Source organism: Mixophyes fleayi, chromosome 4 (assembly GCF_038048845.1).
Source record: "Mixophyes fleayi isolate aMixFle1 chromosome 4, aMixFle1.hap1, whole genome shotgun sequence".
Classification (NCBI taxonomy): Eukaryota; Metazoa; Chordata; class Amphibia; order Anura; family Limnodynastidae; genus Mixophyes; species Mixophyes fleayi.
Genome location: NC_134405.1, coordinates 71,501,206 through 71,528,788, shown reverse-complemented (window position 1 = coordinate 71,528,788; position 27,583 = coordinate 71,501,206). Strand labels below are relative to the sequence as shown.

The 27,583-nt window shown below is 42.8% G+C and overlaps 1 protein-coding gene across 1 annotated transcript; it reads left to right on the top strand.

The window, feature by feature from the left end:
- On the top strand, positions 1-26,245 carry PCYOX1 (prenylcysteine oxidase 1). Its single transcript, XM_075207422.1, has 6 exons — positions 1-147; positions 14,161-14,367; positions 15,242-15,416; positions 20,091-20,302; positions 21,196-21,348; positions 22,839-26,245. Exons 1-6 carry the CDS (start codon positions 60-62, stop codon positions 23,498-23,500), a joined length of 1,497 nt encoding a protein of 498 aa, XP_075063523.1. The 5' UTR covers positions 1-59; the 3' UTR covers positions 23,501-26,245.
- The last annotated feature ends 1,338 nt before the right edge of the window (positions 26,246-27,583 follow it).

Genomic DNA, 27,583 nt, shown 5'->3' with positions numbered 1-27,583 from the left:
AGTGGAGAATGCAGCGCATGCGAACTGTGGCATAGTGTAGCAAGTGATCGGGAGACGCCATGAAGCTTACAGCTGTCTTTACCTTCATACTGTGTAGCCTGCGGATTGCAGCGACAGAGGAGCTGCGGCATCCCCCTAGCAGGATAGGTGAGAGCACAGAGACCGGGCTGAGTATAGCAGGGGCGGGCATTATCACAATGGGCAGCAGCCGCCAGTTGTGAGAAGTGATCTGCAGAAATCACGTTTTAGAGTTTCCAGTTATCAGCCAGGGGAATGAATGGAAGAAGAGTGAGTAAAGTCAGCATGAGTAGGCGTAATTCTGTGCGCAGAGTTCCCATAAGGAAGAATGATGATCTGCAGAGAGAACTGACTTTGCAAGAGTGAGTAGGTTCATAGACTTGCAGAAGGAACATACAAAACAAAAGTCTATTTAGGCTTCTTGTTTTGTGTTTGTTTTTTTGGGGGGAGGGGGCAGTTTTACAAAAGGTTGGTGCTCTACAGTGGATGCATTTAGACATGAGTTTGTTGCTTGTATGCCACTTTGATGCTCAGCTGACTTGGCACAAGGACGTGATTGTGTATGTCATCACTTAAATCTGCATGGTCTACAGAACATTAGTGGAAGTGTTAAACTGCACGTATCATTCTCATATTCTTCTCCTAAATATTATTGTTTAACCTTTCTCTTCCACTATTTTTGGCATACTTCAGCCTCTGACTGTACTGAACTTTGCTCTGATCTTAACTATCTAACAGCTGATTCATTATATGGCCATAGAAGTTATCTAGAGTGTAACTGGCTCAGCCAATATGAAGGGGCCATGTAACATCATGTGTTTATTATCGGCAGACCTCTGCAGGCCAGTGTTGGTAGCCATAATTTATTGTGCAATATAATTTTAATGCAAGAACAAAAATGAGCCCAAACAGCCATTATTTTAAGATAGCAAAATATGTGGTTTTTTGGCACATCACATCCACAAAAACAAAACAAAAACAAGCAAACCTTGCAACGCTATATTTATAAACATGTATGGTAATTATATAATATAAATTAAAAACAGCATTGTCCTTCTAACTGCACTGGGGAAATTTTCTAAGCCCAGTTTAACTGTGTAACACCCCTTTGTAGTAGTAGGGTGTGAATGTAAGTGTGTCAATTTGTGTGTGTGGTCGGTAAATACATTTTGTATCTTTTATTCTGGTTTCAGAAGGGCCTTCACTAGGTAGTGTCTTGGTTGTAGCAACACTGGAGAGAGACCAAAGAACCCTCCGCCCCCTTCTCTGGTCCACAGGCACGCAGAAATGGGTATTAACACACGGAAATGATTTTTAAAAACCACACCGGCGCATTTATTGCTTAGGCGAGAGCTTTTTAAAAGGATTTTTATATTTTATATAAAAAAAATATACTATGCAATTTAAATAAACAACATATCTCAAAACTATAACAGTAACAATATAATACATAAATACAGTGTAATCACATTAGTACTGATCAGGGGCCCAGCCTCTTAGGGGCAGATTCAATTGGCCGCGTTACTGTCAAAAGTAACCCGGTGGGCGCACCATTACTGTTACTATGGTAATAGTGTGCATTATTCCGTTAGTACGGTAATGTTTAATGCTGAGGAGCCGCGAGGCAGAAATAATCCGGATTAAAATTACCGTATTAACTGTAATGGTGAGCTGGCCGCGTTAGTTTTGACAGTAATGCAGCCAATTGAATATGCCCCTTAGCCTCTTCAGGAGAAAAAAACAATTGTTTGACCTGGCAGCCACACTCAGTGGAACAAAGCAATATTATTCCCCTCCAGCAACAAACATTTTGTAAATTCTCTTTGCTCTTTACTGAAGATGACGATCATGTGTGCAGTAAGATGAACTCCTCTTCACGTGGGTGTGGGAATGGTCCTTAAAAGTAGTACAAAATAAATAAAAGGGTTCTTGCAGGTTATCACTTCTATAACTTAGTTTCTTTTCACTAACTACCTGTCCCTATCCTCACCCGTGTAGCATTAACACAGTCCTGCAAAAGGGTGCAATTTAACTTTCTTTGGGCCTTCCCACCTAGTTCCTAACTACTATTACAATGCACAATCCCAGTAAATATATGTGTGTGTATATATATATATATATATATATATATATATATATACACACAGAACCAAAGAGGCAGGGGCGAATCTAGAATTTTATTTTACGGGGGGCGATTTGGGGGAGGGGGGGGCATTTAGTCCCCACCCCCTTTGCCCGGCCGCTCTGATTGTGTTTTAAACACAATCAGAGCAGCCGGGCGGTACACTCTCCCTGCCCGTCTCTGCTGAATGGACCTGCACATAGTGTGCAGCCCCTGCTAGGGGCTTGCTGCCCCCCTGGATCCTCCACTGCAAGGAGGTTACTTATTCATGTTACGGCTGGTCTCTGGGTCCCAGATGATTTTCTCCAGTCAGGACTTCAGCAGTCTTCTTCTCTCTGAAATACGTTTTTCTCGTCTTCACAGACGTCCCTCCTCTGTCTCTCAGGAGTCTTTCTGTTTTAGTTTTAACTAGAAAGGCAGGTAGGGGCTCCTCTCACTATCTGTATGTCCTCAGTCAGTCTGACAGGCTCATATTCCCTGTTTTATTTTCAATTCCCTTTTACAGTGTTCCTTCAGGTAAGGATCTGCTCCCTCTTCCTCTCACTCCTAACTGCCGCTCTCTGAGGTAATTCCTCTCACTCCCAACTGCCGCTCTCTGAGGTAATTCCTCTAACTCCCAACTGCCGCTCTCTGTCTAAGGTAATTCCTCTCCTAACTGCCGCTCTCTGTCTGAGGTAATTCCTCTCACTCCCAACTGCCGCTCTCTGAGGTAATTCCTCTCACTCCCAACTGCCGCTCTCTGTCTAAGGTAATTCCTCTCCTAACTGCCGCTCTCTGTCTGAGGTAATTCCTCTCACTCCTAACTGCCGCTCTCTGTCTGAGGTAATTCCTCTTACTCCCAACTGCCGCTCTCTGTCTGAGGTAATTCCTCTCACTCCCAACTGCCGCTCTCTGTCTGAGGTAATTCCTCTCACTCCCAACTGCCGCTCTCTGTCTGAGGTAATTCCTCTCACTCCCAACTGCCGCTCTCTGTCTGAGGTAATTCCTCTCACTCCCAACTGCCGCTCTCTGTCTGAGGTAATTCTTCTTACTCCCAACTGCCGTTCTCTGTCTGAGGTAATTCCTCTCACTCCCAACTGCCGCTCTCTGTCTGAGGTAATTCCTCTCACTCCCAACTGCCGCTCTCTGTCTGAGGTAATTCCTCTCACTCCCAACTGCCGCTCTCTGTCTGAGGTAATTCCTCTCACTCCCAACTGCCGCTCTCTGTCTGAGGTAATTCCTCTCACTCCCAACTGCCGCTCTCTGTCTGAGGTAATTCCTCTCACTCCCAACTGCCGCTCTCTGTCTGAGGTAATTCCTCTCACTCCCAACTGCCGCTCTCTGTTTGAGGTAATTCCTCTCACTCCTAACTGCCGCTCTCTGTCTGAGGTAATTCCTCTTACTCCCAACTGCCGCTCTCTGTCTGAGGTAATTCCTCTCACTCCCAACTGCCGCTCTCTGTCTGAGGTAATTCCTCTCACTCCCAACTGCCGCTCTCTGTCTGAGGTAATTCCTCTCACTCCCAACTGCCGCTCTCTGAGGTAATTCCTCTAACTCCCAACTGCCGCTCTCTGTCTAAGGTAATTCCTCTCACTCCTAACTGCCGCTCTCTGTCTGAGGTAATTCCTCTCACTCCCAACTGCCGCTCTCTGTCTGAGGTAATTCCTCTCACTCCTAACTGCCGCTCTCTGTCTGAGGTAATTCCTCTTACTCCCAACTGCCGCTCTCTGTCTGAGGTAATTCCTCTCACTCCCAACTGCCGCTCTCTGTCTGAGGTAATTCCTCTAACTCCCAACTGCCGCTCTCTGTCTAAGGTAATTCCTCTCACTCCTAACTGCCGCTCTCTGTCTGAGGTAATTCCTCTCACTCCCAACTGCCGCTCTCTGTCTGAGGTAATTCCTCTCACTCCTAACTGCCGCTCTCTGTCTGAGGTAATTCCTCTTACTCCCAACTGCCGCTCTCTGTCTGAGGTAATTCCTCTCACTCCCAACTGCCGCTCTCTGTCTGAGGTAATTCCTCTCACTCCCAACTGCCGCTCTCTGTCTGAGGTAATTCCTCTCACTCCCAACTGCCGCTCTCTGTCTGAGGTAATTCCTCTCACTCCCAACTGCCGCTCTCTGTCTGAGGTAATTCCTCTCACTCCCAACTGCCGCTCTCTGTTTGAGGTAATTCCTCTCACTCCCAACTGCTGCTCTCTGTCTGAGGTAATTCCTCTCACTCCCAACTGCCGCTCTCTGTCTGAGGTAATTCCTCTCACTCCCAACTGCCGCTCTCTGTCTGAGGTAATTCCTCTCACTCCCAACTGCCGCTCTCTGTCTGAGGTAATTCCTCTCACTCCCAACTGCCGCTCTCTGTCTGAGGTAATTCCTCTCACTCCCAACTGCCGCTCTCTGTCTGAGGTAATTCCTCTCACTCCCAACTGCCGCTCTCTGTCTGAGGTAATTCCTCTCACTCCCAACTGCCGCTCTCTGTCTGAGGTAATTCCTCTCACTCCCAACTGCCGCTCTCTGTTTGAGGTAATTCCTCTCACTCCCAACTGCTGCTCTCTGTCTGAGGTAATTCCTCTCACTCCCAACTGCCGCTCTCTGTCTGAGGTAATTCCTTTTCACTCCCAACTGCCGCTCTCTGTCTGAGGTAATTCCTCTCACTCCCAACTGCCGCTCTCTGTCTGAGGTAATTCCTCTCACTCCCAACTGTCGTTCTCCCCGTCACCTTCTGGGAAATGTTGTGTTTCTTTAGCAGTCCCTGACACTAGATTGCATGTGTGTGCCAGTGCTACATCTGGAAGGCTGATGACTTAGCAATTATGTTACAAACATCCCACCATACTGAATAGTGTGTGATACATCAGCTCTCAATGGTGTTTGTATACAAAATTAGTGTTTACAGGGTATACATTTCAAGGTTATTTGAAATAGGGTCAGATCGGTCTCTGTGGCTGGGTTCCCCGAGTCCCGGCTGACGCACGAGTGGGGTGGCCAACTTGAAATGGACTCTGGCGCCTGGAGGGTTAATACCTGTCGCCGCGTGAACTGTATATGTATTAAAATGTTTTTTTTTTGTAATGGAAATGTGTTCTGAACTGTGCGCTGCAGCGCTGGGTGGGTAGTACCCAGCGCTGCAGCATATGAGGGGTTAAAACCTTGTGCTGGGGAGTGTAAATGAGGGGTTAAATGCATTCAATGAAAAATGGTTTTGTGTAGGCGCTGCAGCGCCAATAAAGAACAGGTGCGCTGCACTGAATGGGTTAACTATGCAACTATGAGTGGAACTATTTGTATTGTAAATGTGTATACTGTAAATATAAAGTGTATGTGTAAAATGAAAGCAAAGAGTACTTACCCTGTCCCTCGGAACAGCCATGGATCCTTCACCCCCCGGTAGCCAGCTTCAGTGGCTGCCAGAGGACTTCCACGGGAGCCTCCTGGAATCCAATGGGTCCAGGAGGTGCAGCACCCCAGGAAGCTAAGTCGCAGTTGGAGCTCAAAGAGCGACGGGGCAGGAATCTGGCTGCTCTCCCCTGGTACTATTTTCGGCCAGGGAGCAGAGCCAGACCCCCGAGCCCAGTCCCTGGAAGTCTGTTTTGGCGGGAGATTTAAAAGATAAATCTCTTGCCCCAGACAGACAGGCACCAGGAGAGGAGAGTGGGCTGAGCCCCCCTCTCCCTGGCAGCTCGTGGACAGGCTGGAAGTATACTCCCCCTGCCACTAGCAGCAATGTTAAAAGGTGTTAATCTTTCTGGGTTGATTTGTGTGCAGGCTGCATGAATCACCCCAGATTGGTTAAAGGAACAGGAGGACGGCTTACCTCCTGCTAAGACTAGTCTCCAAATGTGTATAAAAAAAGGCTCTGTTTTGTATTGAAAATTGTTCTTCTTGTTCCATCTGACCTGATCACTGGTACCTTCAACCAGTGTGAGAGTAAATAAATATCACTTGCTTCAAAACTAGAGATGGTCACTGACCCCCGTGTTTTGGTTTTGTATTCGGTTTTGGATCTGGATTACCGTCGTGTTTTGGTTTTGGTTTTGCAAAACCGCCATTGCGTGTTTTGGTTTTTTTTTTTTGATTGGTTTTGTTTTGCTATTTTGTTGGAAAATCAATGTTTTTGGCCCTAAAATAACCAAATTTAGTGCTCCACCTGTTTCTTGGATAAGTAATGTAATTGTAAAGCTAAGAAATTATCCAAAAAACTGTTTAATTCCTGGTAGGTCGGCCTTCATTAATTCTACACACAAACCAGATTGTCTTCCTCTCCATCTATGCATATTGGCAATGCAGCCATCGTCTTTGGGTGTATATTACACCCTACACTTATACTTAAATATCTAAAGAAATGGACAAAGGCAGTTTGGTTTCTGTGTCTATAGCCACCCCCCCCCCCCCCCTTACTTGTAGTTGAATAAAAAAAAAAGCAGCCTGTATAGACTGAACAATATAAAAAATAAATGGACCAAGGTAGTTTGGTGGCTGTCTGTGCCCCCCCCCCCCCCGCCCTCCACTTGTAGTTGAATAGAAAAAAGCAGCCTGCATAGACTGTAGAATTAGAATATTAAAAGAAATGGACAAAGGCAGTTTGGTATCTGTCTGCATCCTAATCATCCACATCATTATTAGCGCCCTCGTCGCCTACACAAATCTCCCCCTCATCCTCTTCTAATTCCATCCTCAATTTGTGTATCACCGGCTACACTCGGGCTGTTCAGGCACACATCAGCAGAACTGCTGAAAGGGCCCTTCTTTATGGGTACATTATCAGAATGCTCACGATTAGACATACCACTGTTGGATGGACTCTCCACAGAGATTGGCCTTAGTGTTTTCTTGCAGCTCGGCTTTCACACGTAACAGTAGTTGTGCACCACTTTTGGAATTCAAATTACTTGGTCTTGCAAATTCTATAGACAAGCCTGCTTGTCTTCCTCTTCATCAATGACTCTTAGCAATTGAGCACTCGTCTTTGGGTGTATATTACACCCAAACCTTATGACTGTAAATTAGTAAAAATACAGTTTAATCCCTGATAGGCCCTCCACCATCCTTTGCATGTTAATAGTAGGATTGGTTGGAGTTATTGTCAAGGTCACACATTTTTAAAAAAAATGTTTCAAACCAGCCCAGATGTTAATCTGTTGTGCTCTGCCCCCTGCGTCATCCCTGCTTGTGTTTGGAAAGTGCATATTGGTGCGAGAACCTCACGTGCCAGAACTGCTCCCACTGGTACCACACTGCTGCAGGACTTACACAATCAACCGCATCCTCATCGTCGGATACTCAAATCTCCCCCACATCCTCTTCTAAAGACAAAGTGTCATCCTCACTTGGTGTATCACCGGCTACACTCGGGCTGTTCAGGCACACATCAGCAGAACTGCTGAAAGGGCCCTTCTTTATGGGTACACTAACAGAATGCTCACGATTAGACATCCCACTGTTGGATGGATACACTTCTTTTTCGCTTCAACACAGTAAAAAAAATTTTGGTGTGTGTTTTTTGTACTGATTTCAAAACACTGTGTAGTTTGGCATCGCCTTGCCCAGATGACGTACTGGGAACACTAACATCAGGACTGCTGACAGAACCTGGTTGCTCATTCTGCTCATATGTGGACTGCTTTGAATCCATTCTGAGCCCAAAGCACTTGTAGTGCTAAAAAGTATTTGGTAGATACTGCTGACAGATAGTAATTTTGACAGCCAGAAATATTTATGCACAATTATGGGGGACACCCCAAAAGCACTGGGGAGTGCTAAAAAGTATTTGGTAGATACTGCTGACAGATAGTAATTTTGACAGCCAGAAATATTTATGCACAATTATGGGGCACACCCCAAAAGCACTGGGGAGTGCTAAAAAGTATTTGGTAGATACTGCTGACAGATAGTAATTTTGACAGCCAGAAATATTTATGCACAATTATGGGGGACACCCCAAAAGCACTGGGGAGTGCTAAAACGTATTTGGTAGATACTGCTGACAGTTAGTAATTTTGACAGCCAGAAATATTTATGCACAATTATGGGGCACACCCCAAAAGCACTGGGGAGTGCTAAAAAGTATTTGGTAGATACTGCTGACATATAGTAATTTTGACAGCCAGAAATATTTATGCACAATTATGGGGGACACCCCAAAAGCACTGGGGAGTGCTAAAAAGTATTTGGTAGATACTGCTGACATATAGTAATTTTGACAGCCAGAAATATTTATGCACAATTATGGGGGACACCCCAAAAGCACTGGGGAGTGCTAAAAAGTATTTGGTAGATACTGCTGACAGTAATTTTGACAGCCAGAAATATTTATGCACAATTATGGGGAACACTCCAAAAGCACTGGGGAGTGCTAAAAAGTATTTGGTAGATACTGCTGACAGTAATTTTGACAGCCAGAAATATTTATGCACAATTATGGGGGACACCCCAAAAGCACTGGGGAGTGCTAAAAAGTATTTGGTAGATACTGCTGACAGATAGTAATTTTGACAGCCAGAAATATTTATGCACAATTATGGGGAACACCCCAAAAGCACTGGGGAGTGCTAAAAAGTATTTGGTAGATACTGCTGACAGATAGTAATTTTAACAGCCAGAAATATTTATGCACAATTATGGGGGACACCCCAAAAGCACTTTGACTGCCAAATATTGAAAGAAAAAAAAAAATCCTCTATCCTCCAGCGATTTTTGTTAGCACAATTGGAATCAGAATATTGTATTCTCTGTCCCTGCTCTAATCAGCCTGTGACTACACCCTGCTCTCTCCCTCTGTCAAATGGCGATGGATTGCTGTGGAGGCGTGTATTTATAATCTTCAAGTATCGTGAGCCCCGAGATCCGACGACGTCACAATGACGTTCGGCCTCGGTTTGGATTCCGAGCGGGCGGTACTCGGATACCCAAAGTTCGGGTGGGTTCGGTTCTCGGGGAACCGAGCCCGCCCATCTCTATTCAAAACCTGCTTGGAAACTTCTCTGTGCTGAAATTCCTGTGACCTACAGATTAGACCCAACTCTAATCCGTTCCCGGCTGTTCTGAGGTTTGGACCCAGCTTTCCGGTACCACCGCTCTGCTGCTACCCAGCAGCTCTGGCCAGTATGATAGGCCAGGGGGGGGTCCATCCACAGCACCCTGATCCATAGTAAGAGGTCAGGGGTACCAGCCCAGGTACACCAGCAACGGGGTACACTAGCAGCGACAGTTACCCAGAAAGAACCTATTTCTAGTTGCCGGTAAGGAGTCTAGTGGTGGCAGCATTTGTAAGCCTCTCCTACTGCGGTTAGAGGGCGCATTTGGGATAAAGAAAGGGAACGGTGGCAAAGTAAGGCCAACTGGTCCCTAGCAGCATTAGACAGTATGGTATAAGCGGTCCATTCTGTCACAGTCTCCATATCCTGTTTGTCCATGTACAGTACATTTTGAAGTTGTGTGTGTATTGAACAACCTGTAAACAATCATAGTGTTCACAGCAGTACAGATTCAGGAGATAAGTGTGCTGATCTTGTTAGAGGCAGTGACCTGTGTGGCTAAGTTAGTGAGGACAGGGCTACGTGTAACGGGGGCAGTGTCATGATGTGAGGAGGGGAATGGAGGTAAGAGGAAAACCAGAGAATAACAGAGAGTGGAAGGAGCATGGTCCTTTAACTGCACAGACTGAGGTCCCTGCCAAACTTGTTTTCTGTTGGGACTTTTTAATTACATACACACCTTTTGAAACATGGACTCTTTTCTCCTTTAGGCTATGGCTACTAGACCTTGCCTGCTCATGCTCGTTGTCCCTTTTTAAGTAAAGTTTATATACACTATATGGACAAAGTATTTGGCCACACCTGTTAATTATTGAATTGAGGTGTTTCAATCAGACCCGTTGCCAGAGGTGTATAAAATCAAGCACCTAGCCATGCAGTCTGCATTTGCAAACATTTGTGATACAAAATGGGTCATTCTGAAGAGCTCAGTGACGTACTGATAGGATGCCACCTTTGCAATAAGACGGTTTATGGAATTTCATCCCTGCTGGATATTCCACGGTCAACTGTCAGTGATATTATTAGAAAATGGAAGTGTTTAGGATCTACAGCAACTCAGCCAGAAAGCGAAAGACCATGTAAAATCACAGAGCAGGGTAAACATCTGCTAAGGGTCATAGTGCTTAAAAATAGCCAACGCTCTGCTGATTCCATAGCTGAAGAGTTCCAAACTTCCACTGGCATTAATGTAAGCACAAAAACTGCGGTGGGAGCTTAATGGAATGGGTTTCCATGACCGACCGGCTGCATGCAAGCCTCACATCACCAAGACGAATACTAAGCGTCAGATGGTGTAAAGCACAACGACACTGGACTGTGGAGTATTGGAAACATATTCTGTGGAGTGGCGAATCACGCTTTTTTGTTTGTCAGTCAGATGGGCGAGTCTGGGTTTGGCGGATGTTGGGAGAACGTTACTTGCATGACTGCATTATGCCAACTGTGAAGTTTGGTGGAGGAGGGATAATGGTATAGGGCTGTTTTTCAGGGTTTGGGCTAGGCCCCTTATTTCCAGTGAAGGGCAATCTTAATGCTTCAACATACCAAGTAATTTTGGACAATGCTATGCTTCCAACTTTGTGGCAACAGTTTGGGGAATTTCCTTTTCTATTCTAACATGTCTGTGCCCCAATGCACAAAGCAAGCACTACGAAGACATGGTTTGATGAGTTCAGTGTGGAAGAACTTGACTGGCCTGCACGGAGCACTGACCTCAACCCCATCGAACACCTTTGGATGAACTGGAACGTAGTTTGCGAGCCAGGCTTTCTCGTCCAACATCAGTGCCTGACCTCATAACTGCTCTACAGAATGAATAGGCACAAATTCCCACAGAAACACTCCAACGTCTTGTGGAAGCCTTCCAAGAAGAGTGGGAGCTGTTATCACTGCAAAACGGTTACCAACTCCATATTAAAGTATATGTATTTGAATACAATGTCATTACAGTCCCTGTTGGTGTAATGGTCGAGCGTCTGAATACTTTTGTCTGTATAGTGCAGTTCCAGACCCAGTTTATGGGGCAGAAGCGCTATGCATGGTGAAAAACAGTATTTGTGCCGGGGATAGGGATTCACCCTATACAACATGGGGTCACTGCCAGTGGTAGCCCAGTTAGCATGCAAAATTTTGGAAAGCCTATTTCACAAGCATCACTGCGGTACATCTACTGTTATCGCTATCTTATATGCTTATTGAGGGTCCATACATCTAAAATTGCACATTGGAGTCAGGGCCGGATTAACCATAGGGCTAACTGGGCTACAGCCCAGGGGCCTTGGACATCCAGGGGGCCCTTGAAAGTGCTCAGCAGCAGTATTGATCGGTCGGGGCGGGGACGCCCCCGGCACGATCAGTGCTGCTGAGCACTTTCACTGCGGTCCTTCCCTGGCACGCTGTAGTCTCCTTACTGAGGAGATCTCGTGAGTCTCACTCTCACGAGATCTCCTCAGTAAAGAGCGTACAGCGCGCCGGGGAAAGACTGCAATGCCAGGAGAAGAAGGTAAGTGCCTTGGGGGCGGCTCGGCTCACCGGGGGGGGGGCGGCTCGGCTCACCGAGGGGGGGGGGGGTGATCCATGCCGCCTCCATTCCCTTAATCCGGCCCTGATTGGAGTAGAAACCTGTTTCTTTAAACAGTAACCTTGATCATTACTTCTTGCTTCAGTAATATCTGCACTCTGATATATTTGTTGGTGGGGACCTTTGAACCTTGTTGCCTGGAGGATGTCTCACAAATTCCAATACATACCCTCTTATAACTTGCCTAGACCCATGCATCTGGCATTGAGGTTCATCCATCTGAAAATGTGTTGATCCTGCCTCCTACCCATGTGTCTTCAGAAAAATGACCCTCATGGGTATCATTGGGAGAAAAATCTGGAACCCAGGAATTTCTTGCATTTCTGCCATTGTTACTGTTAGTTTTAATGCTATATGTGTGGTGACATGGATGTTCTTTGATACGCTTTAATCTTCCTGTCCCTGCTGACTATCCTTAGGAGGTATATCCCAGAATCTGATTATATTGGGGAAAATTATACAGTTGACTCAACCTGGTCGCATTGGATTGTCGCTTGTCTGGATGCTCCCATTCACCAATAATGTCATCTATCACCTTAGGAAACAAAATGTTTTTCCATTTCCTATCTAAAAAAAAAAAAGAAAAAAAAAAAGCCTGCCATAGATCCTATTGAGTTAACAAAGTCTCCACTAATGCGATTTTCATCCATTTGATTAAATTTGCTGTCTGGGGAGGTGGCTGTTGTTACCCACTTACATATAGTCTCCCCAAATATCCCTGTGGAAGGTGTTTGGCACAGGATGCACAGTCCTTCATGTTGCAGGGCATGTCTAAGGCTCTCGATGAGGAGAATTAGAAAAAGCTCAGGCTCTATCCCAATATGCTCTGTCAAGGTGCCGGGCAATGTGTCAGCATCACCTGGCATTGCAGACTGCCATATCTGCCTATAAATTGATTGAGCAACTTACATTTCTTTAATTTGTCTGAGAGGCATGTTAGTGTCGGTAGCTGAGGGGGAGTGCTGACATTGGATTGCTATTTAGAGGCTTCTGGGGTACCTCTTTGGTAAGTTAGCTCTCAATTTAAAAACACATATGTATAGCCCAAATATATGGGACTCTCATTGTTTAGCGTTAGGACCACCCTATTAGCAAAAGCGCCGTGGAGAGGCGGGTGGCTTTAACATACATTTGCAAATGTGTGCAACTGAGACTTTTGCATTTTTATCTACAGTAGAAATAGCAGATATGTTGCTGGCTATAGCAGTGTGCTGGGGGATCTCTGTGTGTTTGTTCCTTTTAGGATAACCCCACCCTTTCACGCACCTGCTATAGCCTATACATTGATTGAGCAACTTACACTTCTTTATTAGACTGCCATATCTGCAGGTAAAAACAAGAAATGGCTAACTGCACTTGGCACAGGAGAAATACAGAAAAGAAGACAACTTGATAAAATGGTGGTGGCTTTATATACCTACCAGAGGTGTTTTCTATCTTGATTCAGCCCCTTAGTGTCTGCTGCGATAGAGGAGGAAGACAAAATCATTTTTAATCCCAGCTCCCTCCTTCACTTGTAGATTACAGAGGTCATTGCATGAGAGAAACCACCGCTGCCTGAACTTGTGGCCATCTAGAATTTTGAATATAAATTAAGCTGTGTGGGGTTGTCTGAAAGAAAATGAATGGCCATAGTTGTGGCATTAATATTGATAGTCTGAAGCCATGAAAGGGTCACTGACGCAGATGAAAGAAAGTATCCCTAAAAAGAAATCCTGTAGATTTGTCATTGGAATTCCAGGTATGACGAGCTATCAATGGATATCAAAGATTAATTTGAAACCTTTTAAGATTGGGTCATGATAGTGATGACCTGATACTCAGAATGGACTAGAAACATTATGAAGACTGGCGAATGAAATGGGCTGACCATATGAAGAGAATGTTGTTAGCAAATGGTGTAACTGGTTTTCATTTTAATTGCACAAATTACAGCTGCTGAGTTTACCTGTTGCCCAAACGAAAATGTAATAATAAAAAAACAAAAATAAGTGACTGTAGCCAAGCACTTTAAGAAGTAGCTTATTGCATAAAGTTTATTACGCACAGAGGGAAATTCAGTTAGCTGCAAAGTGTCTCATGGACGTTGGAGATTTCTACCATTGCCGGCAATGTGCAAGGCGCAATGTTTGCGCACCACATTGCCGGCAATTGAATCCCCCCCCCCCCCCTTAAATTCTACCTGTCATCTACACACAGTTGAGGCAGCCATTTTGTGTACTCAACCAATATTCATTAATATGCCACTTATCAATTCACCAGGAACGAGTGACATCTCTGAGGCATCTTATTCCTCATGCCTCAGTGATGCCACTAATTCCTAGTGAATTAATAGGCCAAATAATGCTTCAACTGATAATATTTGCAGTCTGCACTGTTTTGTTATGAGGAACCTTTGACTTTTTGGTGCACTTGCCATTGTGTCTTTTCTAGCGGTTGTGGGAGCTGGAATTGGTGGCACCTCAGCAGCATATTTTCTACGCCAGAAGTTTGGAAGACATGTTCAAATCGACATAATTGAGAAGGGGGATGTGGGAGGTCGACTATCTACTGTGGAGATGGAAGGAAACCACTATGAAGCTGGGGGGTCCGTGATACACCCCCTGAATCTCCATATGAAATCCTTTGTCAAGGAGCTGGGTAAGTACTCTCTTGTAGGGTAAGTACTTAACAGTTAGCAGACATGTAAATCACAGACTCTAAAATAAGATCATTTGCTTATATAGATAAAGAGTATACAATCAAAAATATTCCCTTTCTATAAAAAAATGTTCTTTGAATGTTTGCAGTTGAATTACTATTATTGTGCTCATACGTTTGGGAGTAATTAGGAAAATTGCAGCACCAATCATTTGCTGGCTTTCATTTTCTAGCCTGCACTTTTAAAATGACAGCTAAAGTCTGATTGGTTGTTCTGGTCGTTTTATGTGAGCAGACATGAAAAAATGCTGAGATTCTCTAAAATGACCAGCAGTCCCCTTCAAAGTAACTTATGATCAATCAGATTTTAGTTGGGTATGCTGGAGAATCTTGTCAGCCAGTGACCGATATCTGTACCGGTGGTAATTGTTTTTACGATTACCACTATTCCGACATGGAGAAGCCCTACAAAGAAAACCCATCTTCCTTAGCCTTCTGCACTAAATGGGTCCTGTGTGATTCACTGATACTGATACAGGCCACCGCCGAACGTCTCCATCTGCTGATTTGTGGGCAGCTTTATATCTTGAATAAATCTAGTTGCGTTAGAGTAGTGCTTGCAATATTTTCCTTTTTCTTCTTTCTTGAATCAAATTCTCTTCATACATGATAGGATAATCCTGTTTTAGTTTGGTTACAGCCATTACATTATCTTTAACACCTATAAATGCCAATTATACTTGCAGATTGGTTTAAAGGGAAACTTTGTATTTTTAGATTTGCACATATTTGCTCAGTGTTCATAACTGTGCATTTAGTCAAAGGATGCAGATAACCTTTTAAGGAACTCCTACTAATATTGTCTGTTCCACAGGTCTTGGTACTCGCTCACTATCTGGTAATCTGCTTGGGATTTACAACGGGGATGAGTTCATTTTTCAAGAGAGCGAATGGTACCTGATAAACGTTATCAAAATGCTTTGGAATTATGGACTCAACTTCCTACGCATGTACATGTGGGTAGAAGACGTTTTGGATAAATTCATGAGGTATGTGGTGGTGATTTTGGTTTCAAGTAAAGGAACTATATATTCTGAATTGAATCATTTTAAATGTATGAATATACATAACATTTAGAAGGTTATAGCTAATGGGTATTTGTGTGGCTGACAATTGCAGTGTTAGGTGCTGAAGCAGTTTTATTTCACTTTTTATTGTTGCTTCTCTCCTCTCATTGACCTGCCACATTTCAATATACTGCAAAACTAGGTGCTTAATGTAATCACTAATTAGCTGATGTCTATAAATTGTGTAGACTGAACTCAACTAGGTACATGAGTGATTGATGCAAGAGATTTCTTAAATTGACAGCTGCTGCTGCATTACACCGTTTATCTGTTCAAACAGTGATTCCAAAGCGGCCTTTTGGCTAAGATCAAGTGTAGTTCCTGTCCTAGAAGGGGTGACCGAATGCCCTGGAAGGGATGGGTCTCCTAGGTCTGATACCAGAAGGCCGGTGGTGACTTGGCGGCTCGAGGTGACCTGAAAATGCACGGTTGGTGGTGGCCCCACAATCACGTGTAAAGAGTAAGGCACGGAGCACAATACACTGAGAGCGAACCCTGCACCACATTATACTTTCTTGGTCCCGACCTTTTGGCTGGGCCAGAACAATTTTTACACCCTCCGGCCATCAGGCTGGGGCTTATGGGCACTTTTTTTATTTCTTATTTATTGACCTATAGCACTTATGCACACTTAGCACTTTTTTTTTGCACTGATTTTATTTTGTGTGATTTCCGTTTGCACGGTTTGGGTTTGGGTTTGACTCTAGGGGAACCCCTCTCCCTCAGTTGTCTGAGACTCTCTCCTTATGGGGAGAGTTAAAGAGCCAGTTCCCCAGGGAAAGCTTCGGCTGACCTCGGGGTAAAGGGGGCTGCCCGAGCCTTGCGGCAGAGGCAGTCCTGAAGACCCTTGCCCTCTAAGGGGCCTTTTGGCTCTGAGGGTCAGGGACGTAAAGGGGCACCCCCTAGCTTCGGCGAAGGGATGTCCGAAGAATCTTTGTCCTCCTAAGAGGCCTTTTGGCTTCGGGTGATAGGGAGAAACGGGGCCCTTTCCTTTTTGGGAAGGGTCTAAAGTCCCAAGCCCCCAGCACTGTTTTTGCACGGCACTGGGTGATTGGAGCACGCACCTCGTGCTTCAATAAAAAAAAAAAAAAACCTGATTCCAAAGCAATAAAACAGAAATCTTAATTTGACATTTCATTGTTGTAACACTTTTATTAGATAAAGTTGGATTAATCAAAAACGAAACATGGAAATAAGATGGAAGCAACCAAAACTATTGTCCACGCGCTTATCATTTCCCGGCTGGACTACTGTAACCTTCTCCTCACCGGCCTCCCCCACTCTCGCCTTGCCCCCCTTCGTTCTATACTTAATGCGGCTGCGAGGCTTATCTTCCTTTTTCGCCGCTCCTCTTCTGCCTCCCCTCTCTGCCTTGCCCTACACTGGCTCCCCTTCCCTTACAGAATCCTCTTCAAACTTCTTACCCTCACCTACAAGGCTCTCTCCCATTCCACTGCCCCTTATATCTCCAATCTCCTCTCCATCCACACTCCCGCCCGGTCCCTGCGATCGGCCAATGACCGTCGCCTCTCCTCCTCTCTGATCACCTCATCCCATTCCAGAATTCAAGACTTCTCCCGAGCTGCCCCCCTGCACTGGAATGACCTCCCACGCTCCGTCCGTTTGTCCCATAACCTGTGCTCTTTCAAACGGGCACTCAAAACTCATCTCTTCCGCAAAGCCTACCAGCCTTCCACCTAACCCTCTCTCCACCCTCACTCTCTTCACTTCGCTCCTCCTCAGTAGTGGGGAGCACTTGCTCCCCTCATCCGACTCCCTTTGTGCCTGCCTTCTGTCTACCCTCCCTATAGGATGTAAGCTCGTATGAGCAGGGCCCTCCTCCCTCCTGTCTCGCTACCTTATCTTCTGCTCCACTTCAATATATTTGCTTTGCCTGGAGCCTCTGAAGTCTTGGTACTACTCATTTATTGTTTTGTACTGTTATTCCCTGTACGGTCCATTGTTTGTACTGTGTACGGCGCTACGGAAACCTTGTGGCGCCTTATAAATAAACGATAATAATAATAATTGTGAACATTTTTTTTAAATATAATTATATATATATATGAGGTTGTGGGCGTGAATTTATTGGTGTTGCACTGTTTTAATATTCTTCAGAAGTGGGATACTTCATGATATCTGGTACGCAGATTTAAATGTTTTTGCACTTATATGGGTGTCATTTATATTGGTAACTTTGGGATACCATTCCCACACATCCCATAGGATAGTGGGGTTATTGGTGATATTGCCCTCACTAAGAATATCACAGAGCTATACTATGTTTGCTTTTTCTGCATTTTTGTACTGATCGGTGGAGATCTGGAGGACTACAAGTACAGCAAAGACTACTCCACTATCTCCTAAAAGATTCATCGCTGTTTACCTCACGGTACGCATGTTATTGCTCTATTCCACGTTGTATATTTGATATATCACTGAGCGGCGCCCTGCTTGTTCTTCTGTTGCAGTAATCCAATCCGTCCGGAATAACCATCTGGCTTCAGGCTATCGAGGCTGCCACTCTTATAAGAGTCAAGTGTGTTTTTTATGTATTGTGGATACGGGACTCAATTGTTATATATTATATATATACAAATTTCATCTTATTAATTTGAAGTGGTTACGCTGTGGTGATTAGCGCCAGATATAGCTTTTATTTGTGTATAATATATATATATATAATATATATATATTGTAGTATACTCAGGGGAACAGGTATCATCCCCTGGGTGAACAGCAGCAGAAAGACACACGAGTCTAGGAGTTTCTGGATACAGCCATTGCCAGTTTATTCACTAGCTTGAATACAGGAACAGAACACAAACAAAATCCTAGCCGTCTGGCTTCTAGCTGATACATTTATGGAGGCTCTCTCTCATGTGTAGGAACTTATGTCCCACACACACGCCAAACCACATGTAACTGTTGCTCCCTGCAACAGAGTGTCTTAGGAGGCACTCACCTCTCCCAGGTCTGAGACACTGGCTGGATATCCCAGCTCCCTTATTACAAGCACCTCACAGGAGCATCCCTCAATCAGTCTGTTAGAGACTGATAGAACAGAAGACCCGGACTGGGCCTTATGTATAGAATGCTGGAAGCCTGTGACATATACCTCTGTATCTAGGCTCCTTCCAGTGACTCTGTCACAATATATATAATGTGTGTGTGTGCATGTATGCTTATAGACCTATTGTGGGAAACAGAGAACCGTATATAAAACATATTTATCACAATGGGTTACATATGATGTACAGTATATTTTCATTGCATGATTTTTCAAAAATGCATTTAATAATGGTAATGTAGTGAACAGAAAATGGAATGTGTTTGCAATTATGATAAAATGTAAAAAGTACACCCGATGCCATAAATGTAATTTATTCTGGCTCTATAGAGCACAAATCTACCTATATATCACTTTACCTTCTTATTTAATTGGAAACATCACTAGTGGGGAAAAGGCATGTACTGTGCACAGGAAAAACTCTAAGCTCCACATAATAACTGAGCAGTTTCTCTGGAGCTGTTTGCAGGAGAAATAGCAGACTTCTATGAACTAGTTGCTTTACTTGAGCTATTTTCCTGTTGGCTATAAATGCTGCTTGCAGCCTTTTGGATGAAGTCATACAAGAGATTTTCACTTAGCAGAAAAACAAACTAGGGTAATAAATCTATCTAGTACTTTGCAGCGTTTCCTGCTGACAGAAAAGCACTGTACAGAAAGCTGTTTAATATCCAAGCAGTTTTTCAGCACCTGTTTAAATGCTAGTAACAAGTCAAGGAAAATTAGCATAAAGGACTTTTTTAGCTTTATCTGTTTTTCTACAGGCCCTAAACGCTGCATGCAGCTTTTTAATAGCTGTCTGAGAATATGCTCATCTGACAACCTCTAGGGGTAAAAAAATCATTCATTTCAATAAAGCATGTTTTCCTGGAGAAAAAAATACAGCAGAAAAAGCTCTTGTGTGACACCACTATAATGCCAGTGGCTCCAGTATGCAAATATAGGGAGGAGAAAGAGGTCAGTGGGCAAAACCCAGAACTGGTGGACAAATATTACCACCATTGCAAAGGAATATGCTGCTGTTGCTCATAGCAACCAATCCGATGTTTGCTTTAATTTTCTAAAGTTTATAAGGACTGACAGAATGTGTTTTTTTTTACCGGAAACACCTTTTTTTCTTGCACCAGCTTTTATAACTGTCATCCACTGTAAACACAGTGCAGCCAGTTGTTCAGATAAGATGTCAGGACTGTTTGACATAATGGCCACTGAGTCGCTGTGAATAAAGTTATTGGTCAAAGCAGTTGGGAGCCTGGGGGTATATTTACTAAACTGCGGGTTTGAAAAGGTGGAGATGTTGCCTATAGCAACCTGTCAGATTCTGTTATTTATTTAGTACATTCTACAAAATGACAGCTAGAATCTGATTGGTTGCTATAGGCAACATCTCCACTTTTTCAAACCCGCAGTTTAGTAAATATACTCCTGAGACTTTTGCTCAGTATGTCGCCATGTATCTCTGTCAGAGTATATCACTTATGGTTCAGTGCTGCAGCATCGCTAACTTTAATTTTTATTGTTGGCAGAATTTACCGGTACCAGACCTTTGACTATTCATTCTCCACCACGGAATCCTTACTTCATGCCGTGGGGGGCAATGATTTCACCACAAAGCTAAACATGACCATAGATGAAGCAATGCAGAAATCTGGCTTCTCCCAGAAGTTCATCGATGATATAGTCGTTCCGGCTATGAGAGTCAACTACGGGCAAGGAGTTAAAGTCAATGGATTTGTTGGTGAGAGTCCATGTTTAAACCTTAGGGAAAAGCTGTAATAAAATCCTAGTCGCCATATCTTTAACATTTACACAAGTTTATAGTGTTTGCTATGTTTAAAGTGAAGAAAGACTATGGTGTACATTGTGCCCGCTACTAGTGTGGTTATTGGTTGTCTAACATAAAGTGATCAGTACACTTAATAATCCATTTATGTTTCCCCATAGATCTCCAAGAAATTTAGACTTTATCACAGAGTTCATCTAGTTTTCCCAGTTTTATTCCTGAGAACCTTAATTTTGTTGTGTTTTAAGATAGTCCTATGTTTATTCCCAGCATTTATAAATTCCCTTTTTAGTATTAACTTCTACCACCTCTCTTGGGAGGCTATTCCACCTATATATTACTCTTTCAGTGCAGTAACTCTTCTAATGTCCCCTAAACTTTCTACCCTTAAGTGTTAGTGTATGTCCTCTTGTACTAATTGTACATTTGTTGAATAATGCTTCTATCCGTTGCCTTATAAAAGTCCATTGATATATTTCTATATCTCGCATAACTTTGGTAGGTCCCATGAATATCTTCTGCAGTACTGTATGCATTTTCCGCCACTATTTTTTTGTACCAAATCGTGACACTTGCAGTCTGTGATGCGTTAGTCCACCCTGGAAGTTAATGGGAGCACAAAGCGGTTTGAGATGTTTGGCTCTGCATAAATCTGGCAGCAGTGGAGCAATTTCACCATACATGGTTTTTAGCAAAGATCTCACAGACTAATTCTGATCCAGTGGAGCATATGACCAGTTTGTGGCTTGTGTGGTCAGATTTACACCAGTGCCACCCACATGCCTGCACTTATGCCTTGTGTGAAACACAAGTAGTGTAAAGAGAATCAATGTTTGTTTCTTTTCTAGGGGCAGTGTCTCTGGCTGGTACTGACTCAGGACTATGGGCGGTGGAAGGTGGGAACAAGCTGGTTTGCTCTGGCTTAATCTATGCTTCAAAGGCTCAGCTAATTATGGGCACCGTCACCTCTGTGCAAGAGAGGGTTCGTCCTACAAAGTCTGGTAAGTACCTATATCCTGCCTGAAGATTGACATGTCTAAACTGATTGACCTACTCTGTGAGCAATTCTAAGAAACCTTCTCATCCCTTCTGCTTTGTATTTATAATAAATATGTTTTCTGTTTATATTTTTATTTGTGTTATATTGGTGAAAAGCTGCTCGGATAGTAGGAAATAATCAAGTGTTTGAGGCCATTTAAAATTCTTCAGGAAGAGAGAACCACAGATGTAATGTAGAAATTACACAAGTGGGATAATCTTTCACACAAAACATTCATCTTGGAACAGTGAAAGGTTTCTGGGTTTGCATTATGTTTGGGGAAATCTTTCCACATTGATAATGAACCTGCCTATTCAAACCATTTGCTCGGGTTAGTGTCCAGTGCATGTAAAATGAAACATGCATAGTTTTTAGGTGTGTTGGACTTTAACATATTCTGTGATGTGCCCATAGGGGTTAGTTATACCTCAGGCCATACTTCATTGGGGTAACACACACGTCAGTCAAGCTTTACACACACAATGTACAATGCACATGCCAGTAGGCGGTCATAGCCTTTAGTGAAGACCCTCATTGCGTTATGTGCCTACAGGCTGTGGTGTGGGCTGTTTATCATCTTGGAATAAGATAATCACCTATAGTTTCTTGGCCATGTTACCTTTTTTTTTTAAACTGTCAATGAAGAAGTCATTGTGGTACCATCACAAAACTACAGCACTTCTTATAGTTTATGAACACAAGCAGTGTTCTCCCCAGAAAATCTTGCAAGCCGGGTGGGGGCAGCTGTAATACTTTGCAGTGATGATGAAAAATGTTGGAGGTTATTGCCCACACCTGCCAGGACTGGTCAGACTGGTGGTCAGTGGTCTAACACACACTGCTGGCTGCAGTGCTCACATAGTGCCTGTTATAAGAGGAGAAACAATGGTTTATTATATTATAATAGGACTTTGTTGAGCTCCAAGAGTCGGATGACGAGTAAAAAAAACAGTCAGGTGGAGCACCTGGGAAATAGGTGCTGGGGAGAACACTGTCAAGTTATAGTCAGAACTGAAATCACTTTAAACGTGTTGGTGGTTTTTTTTATGACAAATCCTCCATTTTTTATTAATATAAAGGTTGTTTAATTTCTCATTCTAAGCTTACGGTACAATACTATAGTGAGCGTTTTTTCAATAGATGAGTATCAAGTAATATACACATAAATGACCATTATAGTTTTATAGTGCAGTCTGTCAGAATGTTTTTGAAATGTTTAATCCCCATCTGTTATTTAGCCATTAACTCAAGTTTCTTTCAAAATCCAATGTATTAAATAGCTGGTAAGTTTGTTTCCTCGTCGTCTACATATTATATAGTTAGGATTGTTTTTTAGTCTATAAGAGTTTGAAGTTTTCTTTGCATTGTGGCTACGTAGGTCTCGTACACATGGGTGTTAAGGTTTTCATTCGATAATGAATAATTGTTTTATCTCTGGCATCTTTCTTTTAGGCGGTACAGTGAAACTGTATGAAGTGAGTTATGAGACCAGTGCAGGGCCTGGGCTGGGCATGTATGATATTGTATTCTTGGCAACGCCACTCAATAAGGAGATTGCCAACATTGATTTCCTGGGCTTCAACCCACCCATAGAGACTTTTTCCAAACCATACCAACAGACGGTGGCTACTTTTGTCCATGGACGGATCAATGCTTCTTTCTTTGGATGTGCAAAGCCATGTCAATTTGACCTATCGGAGATATTAACCACAGATAACCCCAAACATTTTATCAGCAGCATTGGTTCTGTGTCCCCGGTGAAACCGGTACCGGAATCTGACGTTTCAAAAAACTCTGATCTTAAAGTCTGGAAAGTCTTTTCTCCGGAGCCACTGACGGATAATCAGTTGCGCCTGTTGTTTGAATCTTATCATGCAGTAAGTGCAAAAAAATGGCTGGCTTATCCTAAGTATACTCCACCAGAGAAATCACCCCCAATAATACTGCATGATGGTATTTATTATGTGAACAGCATAGAGTGGGCAGCCAGTGCCATGGAGATGAGTGCTATCTCCGCCAAGAATGTGGTTCTTCTAGCTTATCATCGGTGGAATGGAAAGGATGAACACATCAATCAAGAGGATTTGGCAGAGCGCCTCAAGTCTGAGTTATAGATGGACTTCACTGCTAAGCCTGGCTCTAACTAGGCAATCTTCCAACACTGGTGAAGGGAAATTTTTCTTTTTCTAAGCAATGGGTTAGTGACTGTTGTAACTCTAATTTTTTGCACTTGTTCTCGTGGATGGCAGTCACTTAAGCATCTGGGTAGCAGTCACTTGAGCATCTGCCTCCTTTTGCTAAAAAGGTATCCTTGCACATGGGCCCTTTGATGTCATAGTTTCCAGAAGTGTTGGAATTTGTCATTTCGAAACTGCAAATCCCTACCTCCCCAATGATTTCTGTGCAGTGTGGCCTTTAAAGAAGAACTCTACCCAAACTACAAATTATTTGGTAAATTGTATTGTGGGATGTGGACCCCAAAACTAGCAGTAAAGTGAAGAATCCATTGGCTGAAACCCTGCCATTCATTAGATACTTGCAGCAACAGTACCTCTGTCTTGAGGAAGCAGGAAAGTTTGGAATCAATTGCATGGCTTCTGCAGCAACTACTGGATGCTCTGCATACAAGTATCTATGAATAGAATTATCCTGCCTTTTCAGAATTATCTGCTAAACACACCAGTGGGGTGAGGGTATAATCACTCTGCACTATCTTTATAGTAGTTGGAAGGAGAGGAGGGGGTGTATTCTGTAATGTTCAGGTCTATTGATAATTCTGTGTCGGTCTCCCTTGTTAGTACAGTACTGAGCACAATCAAAGTGACAGTTACTGAGAATCTGTAGAACCATGTAAGTTGGTTCCTGGGTTAGTAATGAAATAGTTACTGAACATTAGATGGAACTTTGCTTTGTAAGTGGAGCATGATCATTAAAACCTAATGGTGTGTGAATTCCGTGGGCCACATGGTGGTTCAGCCTAGATTTCAACTCTTTTTCTTTGGATCTCCTTCATGAACTGCCCTTGATAACCCACCACTCATCCATTATCATGACAGATTTCACTCTCCACCCAGTACTTTAATCACGTACGTATGAGATTACCTGTCACTTCCCCAAATAATTGTCCATGTACCCAGTTACCAATCTGTACCTTTCTCTCTAGTGCCCAAACATAATGCACCTAAATAAGTGATAAAGGCAACTATTGTTGAACTTCAACGTCATAAAATTGTTTGCCTCCAGTAAAGAAGCTTACTGGTAGCATTTATCCATTCAAGTTTCAAACTTCCACTAGGGAAAAGATAGATTACTGTGTTTTCGATACCAAGTGCATTAAAACAATAATTGCAATATATTTAGCCCTGTAATTTATGTGGCGGAGTCTGAATTCTGACACTTCTAGTGTCAAAATAGGAAACGGCACTAGTCATCAAAGAGAACAGTCACAAATAATTATTATAGTCTCCATTTTAGAATATGATCATGCCAGACTGTGACAGAACTAATATAGTTTACATTTGTTTATACATTGTGTTTGAACAATACTTACATCTTCTCCACTTCATTTATCTCTTCCATCAAGTGAACCTCAGCTAGACATTACATTGCTCACAATACATTTAGCACAACTGCTTCAATCTATTAACATGCAACAGCCTGTCACAGAATCCTTTAACAAGATACAATATTCGTGACAAACTGATTATTTTCCTTTCATCAATAAAAGAATATTCTTAATTAAACATGAGTGTACCAAAACATAATTTAATCTAATAATGATGATCGGAATAGCTAAATATTTCCATCTATTTGTCATAAAAGTACTACTCATGTAAAGTCTCAATGTATGAAATATACATATGAAATTATGTTGTAATATTACTCAACTGGTCTGCTCAACTTGTGTCAATGCTTCGCTTTCTATTTACATGCCAGATTCTTCATCCACTCTGGTGTAACCTAAAGCACAACCTCCGGTGATGGGAAGCAGGTGTCATGCAGGGCAGGCCTCCTAAACAGGACGTCATAACAGGAAGAGTGTCTGCCCTCAGCTAAGATGGCTGACACACTTTTTCCCATTTTTCTGGAAGCCATCAACTTCCTGTCTGTGTTTTTATAAAAATGGAATTGTGGCCTGCTAACTGCCTAATTACAAGTCTTGTTCCATGGTTCCTGGGTGTGATTACAGTGTTTGACTATTGCTAAGGCTGTGATTTCATGTTCACTACTCTGACCTCAACTTTCCCTTTGTCTATGCTTACACTTCAATTTGGGTACATAACTTGCAGGACATCTGTTCTGTTCTGACCTGTCTGTAATTAAGACCCATTTAAACTCAAAACCAGTCCCCAGCCAGAATCCCAGGGGCATCAGGTACTCTGCTAGCGTTGCATCCTTGTGGTTTGAAAGACATATCAGTTCTACAATGCCAGATTTCACTTTGAGCTGCCGTCAAAATTGTAACTAGCATAGTAGCAGGGGGTGCAGTGGCTATGGGACCCACAGCTTATCATATGTGTGCCTGCCTTGTCATATGTGTATATGTGAGTTTCTCAATATAGGGTGGTACATGGGGGCCCTTACAAAATGTTGCTGTGGGGCCCACAGATGTCTAGTTATGCCCCTGGCTGCCATGGTCTTGTTTATTAAAGTATAGACTAAAAGGAAAGGAAATATGCTTTGCACTAATTTTATAGTGTTAAATCTTTTGAGGTTCAATGTTGTCTGTATCTGCTGTAGCATTTCCTGTGTATTCTATATGTGTAACTCCACTCTCAGCTGTAAACAATATCTGTATAAAAGATGAGTTTGGATTATTAAAAAACAATGCACTATTGTAGATGATTATGAATGCTAAATGTGACTTTGGATTTCTGTGACCTGTGTAAAAGCTTGCCTGCAACCTTTTGCCTATAAATGGTTCTGACATCTTTTCTCAGAAACCTGTCCTATGATTTTACAACCCTATACCTGAGGTTTTTTATTCATTTTTATTAGGCACTTGATGTCCCATGGCGGAATTTACATTGTTTCCATAATGGAATGTAGGTGAAGGCAAGCACCAGGAGACATGTCTGGAAACTGTCCTAGAAACAACTGTGGAAAAGGTGGTGTTGCTTGGGGGATCCAATCGTATTATTGCTTTCATTTAGTAAATTACTAAAAAAATTCCAGAATCTGATTGGTTGCTATTGGCAACACTGCCTTTATTACAGTTGTCAAAAGAATAGTTTTTCTAAATGTATGCTACCTTGTTTTCATCCTACCTGAAAATGATTTATAAAATAATTCCTACTCTAAAATGTAAAGATAAATAATGACAGGAAGCAATCTCCTGGCATAGGCGTAGATGGTGGCTCATGACACTAAAGCAGCCAGTAATGGGACACAAGTTCAGCCCACAACTAATTTTATTGTGCAGTAAATAAAAGAGCAAAAATAAAATAACAATGAAATAAATATGAAGTCTGTCTGGCTCTGACTAACATTCAAAGTTCCCTCTTTACTGATGGGGAAGCATAATATCCAGCCCATCAGCAGGTTTAGCCAACTTACAAATCACTGTACCTTCTCTCTGGATGATTTCTCCCTAGGCAGTGAGGCACACCTAGGAAGCTGCCCTTTTATTTATGTCTCACAGCTGCTGCCTGCTAATCATCCTGTTACCTGGCTAAGGGTCCAGAAGACCAGAATTGGCATAAAGGAATGGTGGCCTGCCCACTCACCCAATGAACCCTGTAACCAGCTCTTATTTGAGCCGAACACACTGGAGAGACAGTTTTCCAACAACATACGAAAATTTAGTGAAGTTTTAAAATACAAAAATCTGGAAAACACATATGTATACCATCCAATAGCTTCCTAGTGTTTACTCACAATATATATATATATATATATATATATATATATATATATATATATATATATATTACACATACACTCCAGTGCTCAATGTGTGACAACCTTGAGTGATGTGGACGGAATTATATCATCTCTGGTGTGTGACTGTAATGTAGTGGGGGACTGGAGCAGTTAAGTGTCCACTCTTGTGATCAGTGAAGAAAATGAGGGGATAGCCAGAGCTAGAACTTAAGGAACTTTATTCAGTATAAGTCTAAACCCTTACCTTAGTGCCATCTGAAACACAGAGCCAGTCCCATAATGACAAGCGGAAGTCAGTATGAGTTCTAAGAGGG

Excerpts from the sequence above, each read along its gene's own strand:
- PCYOX1 (XM_075207422.1), top strand. The coding sequence starts at position 60 with ATGAAGCTTACAGCTGTCTTTACCTTCATACTGTGTAGCCTGCGGATT. Across the intron at positions 15,417-20,090 it reads GTTTTGGATAAATTCATGAG|AATTTACCGGTACCAGACCT; the intron begins GTATGTGGTGGT and ends TATTGTTGGCAG. Across the intron at positions 20,303-21,195 it reads TAAAGTCAATGGATTTGTTG|GGGCAGTGTCTCTGGCTGGT; the intron begins GTGAGAGTCCAT and ends TTTCTTTTCTAG.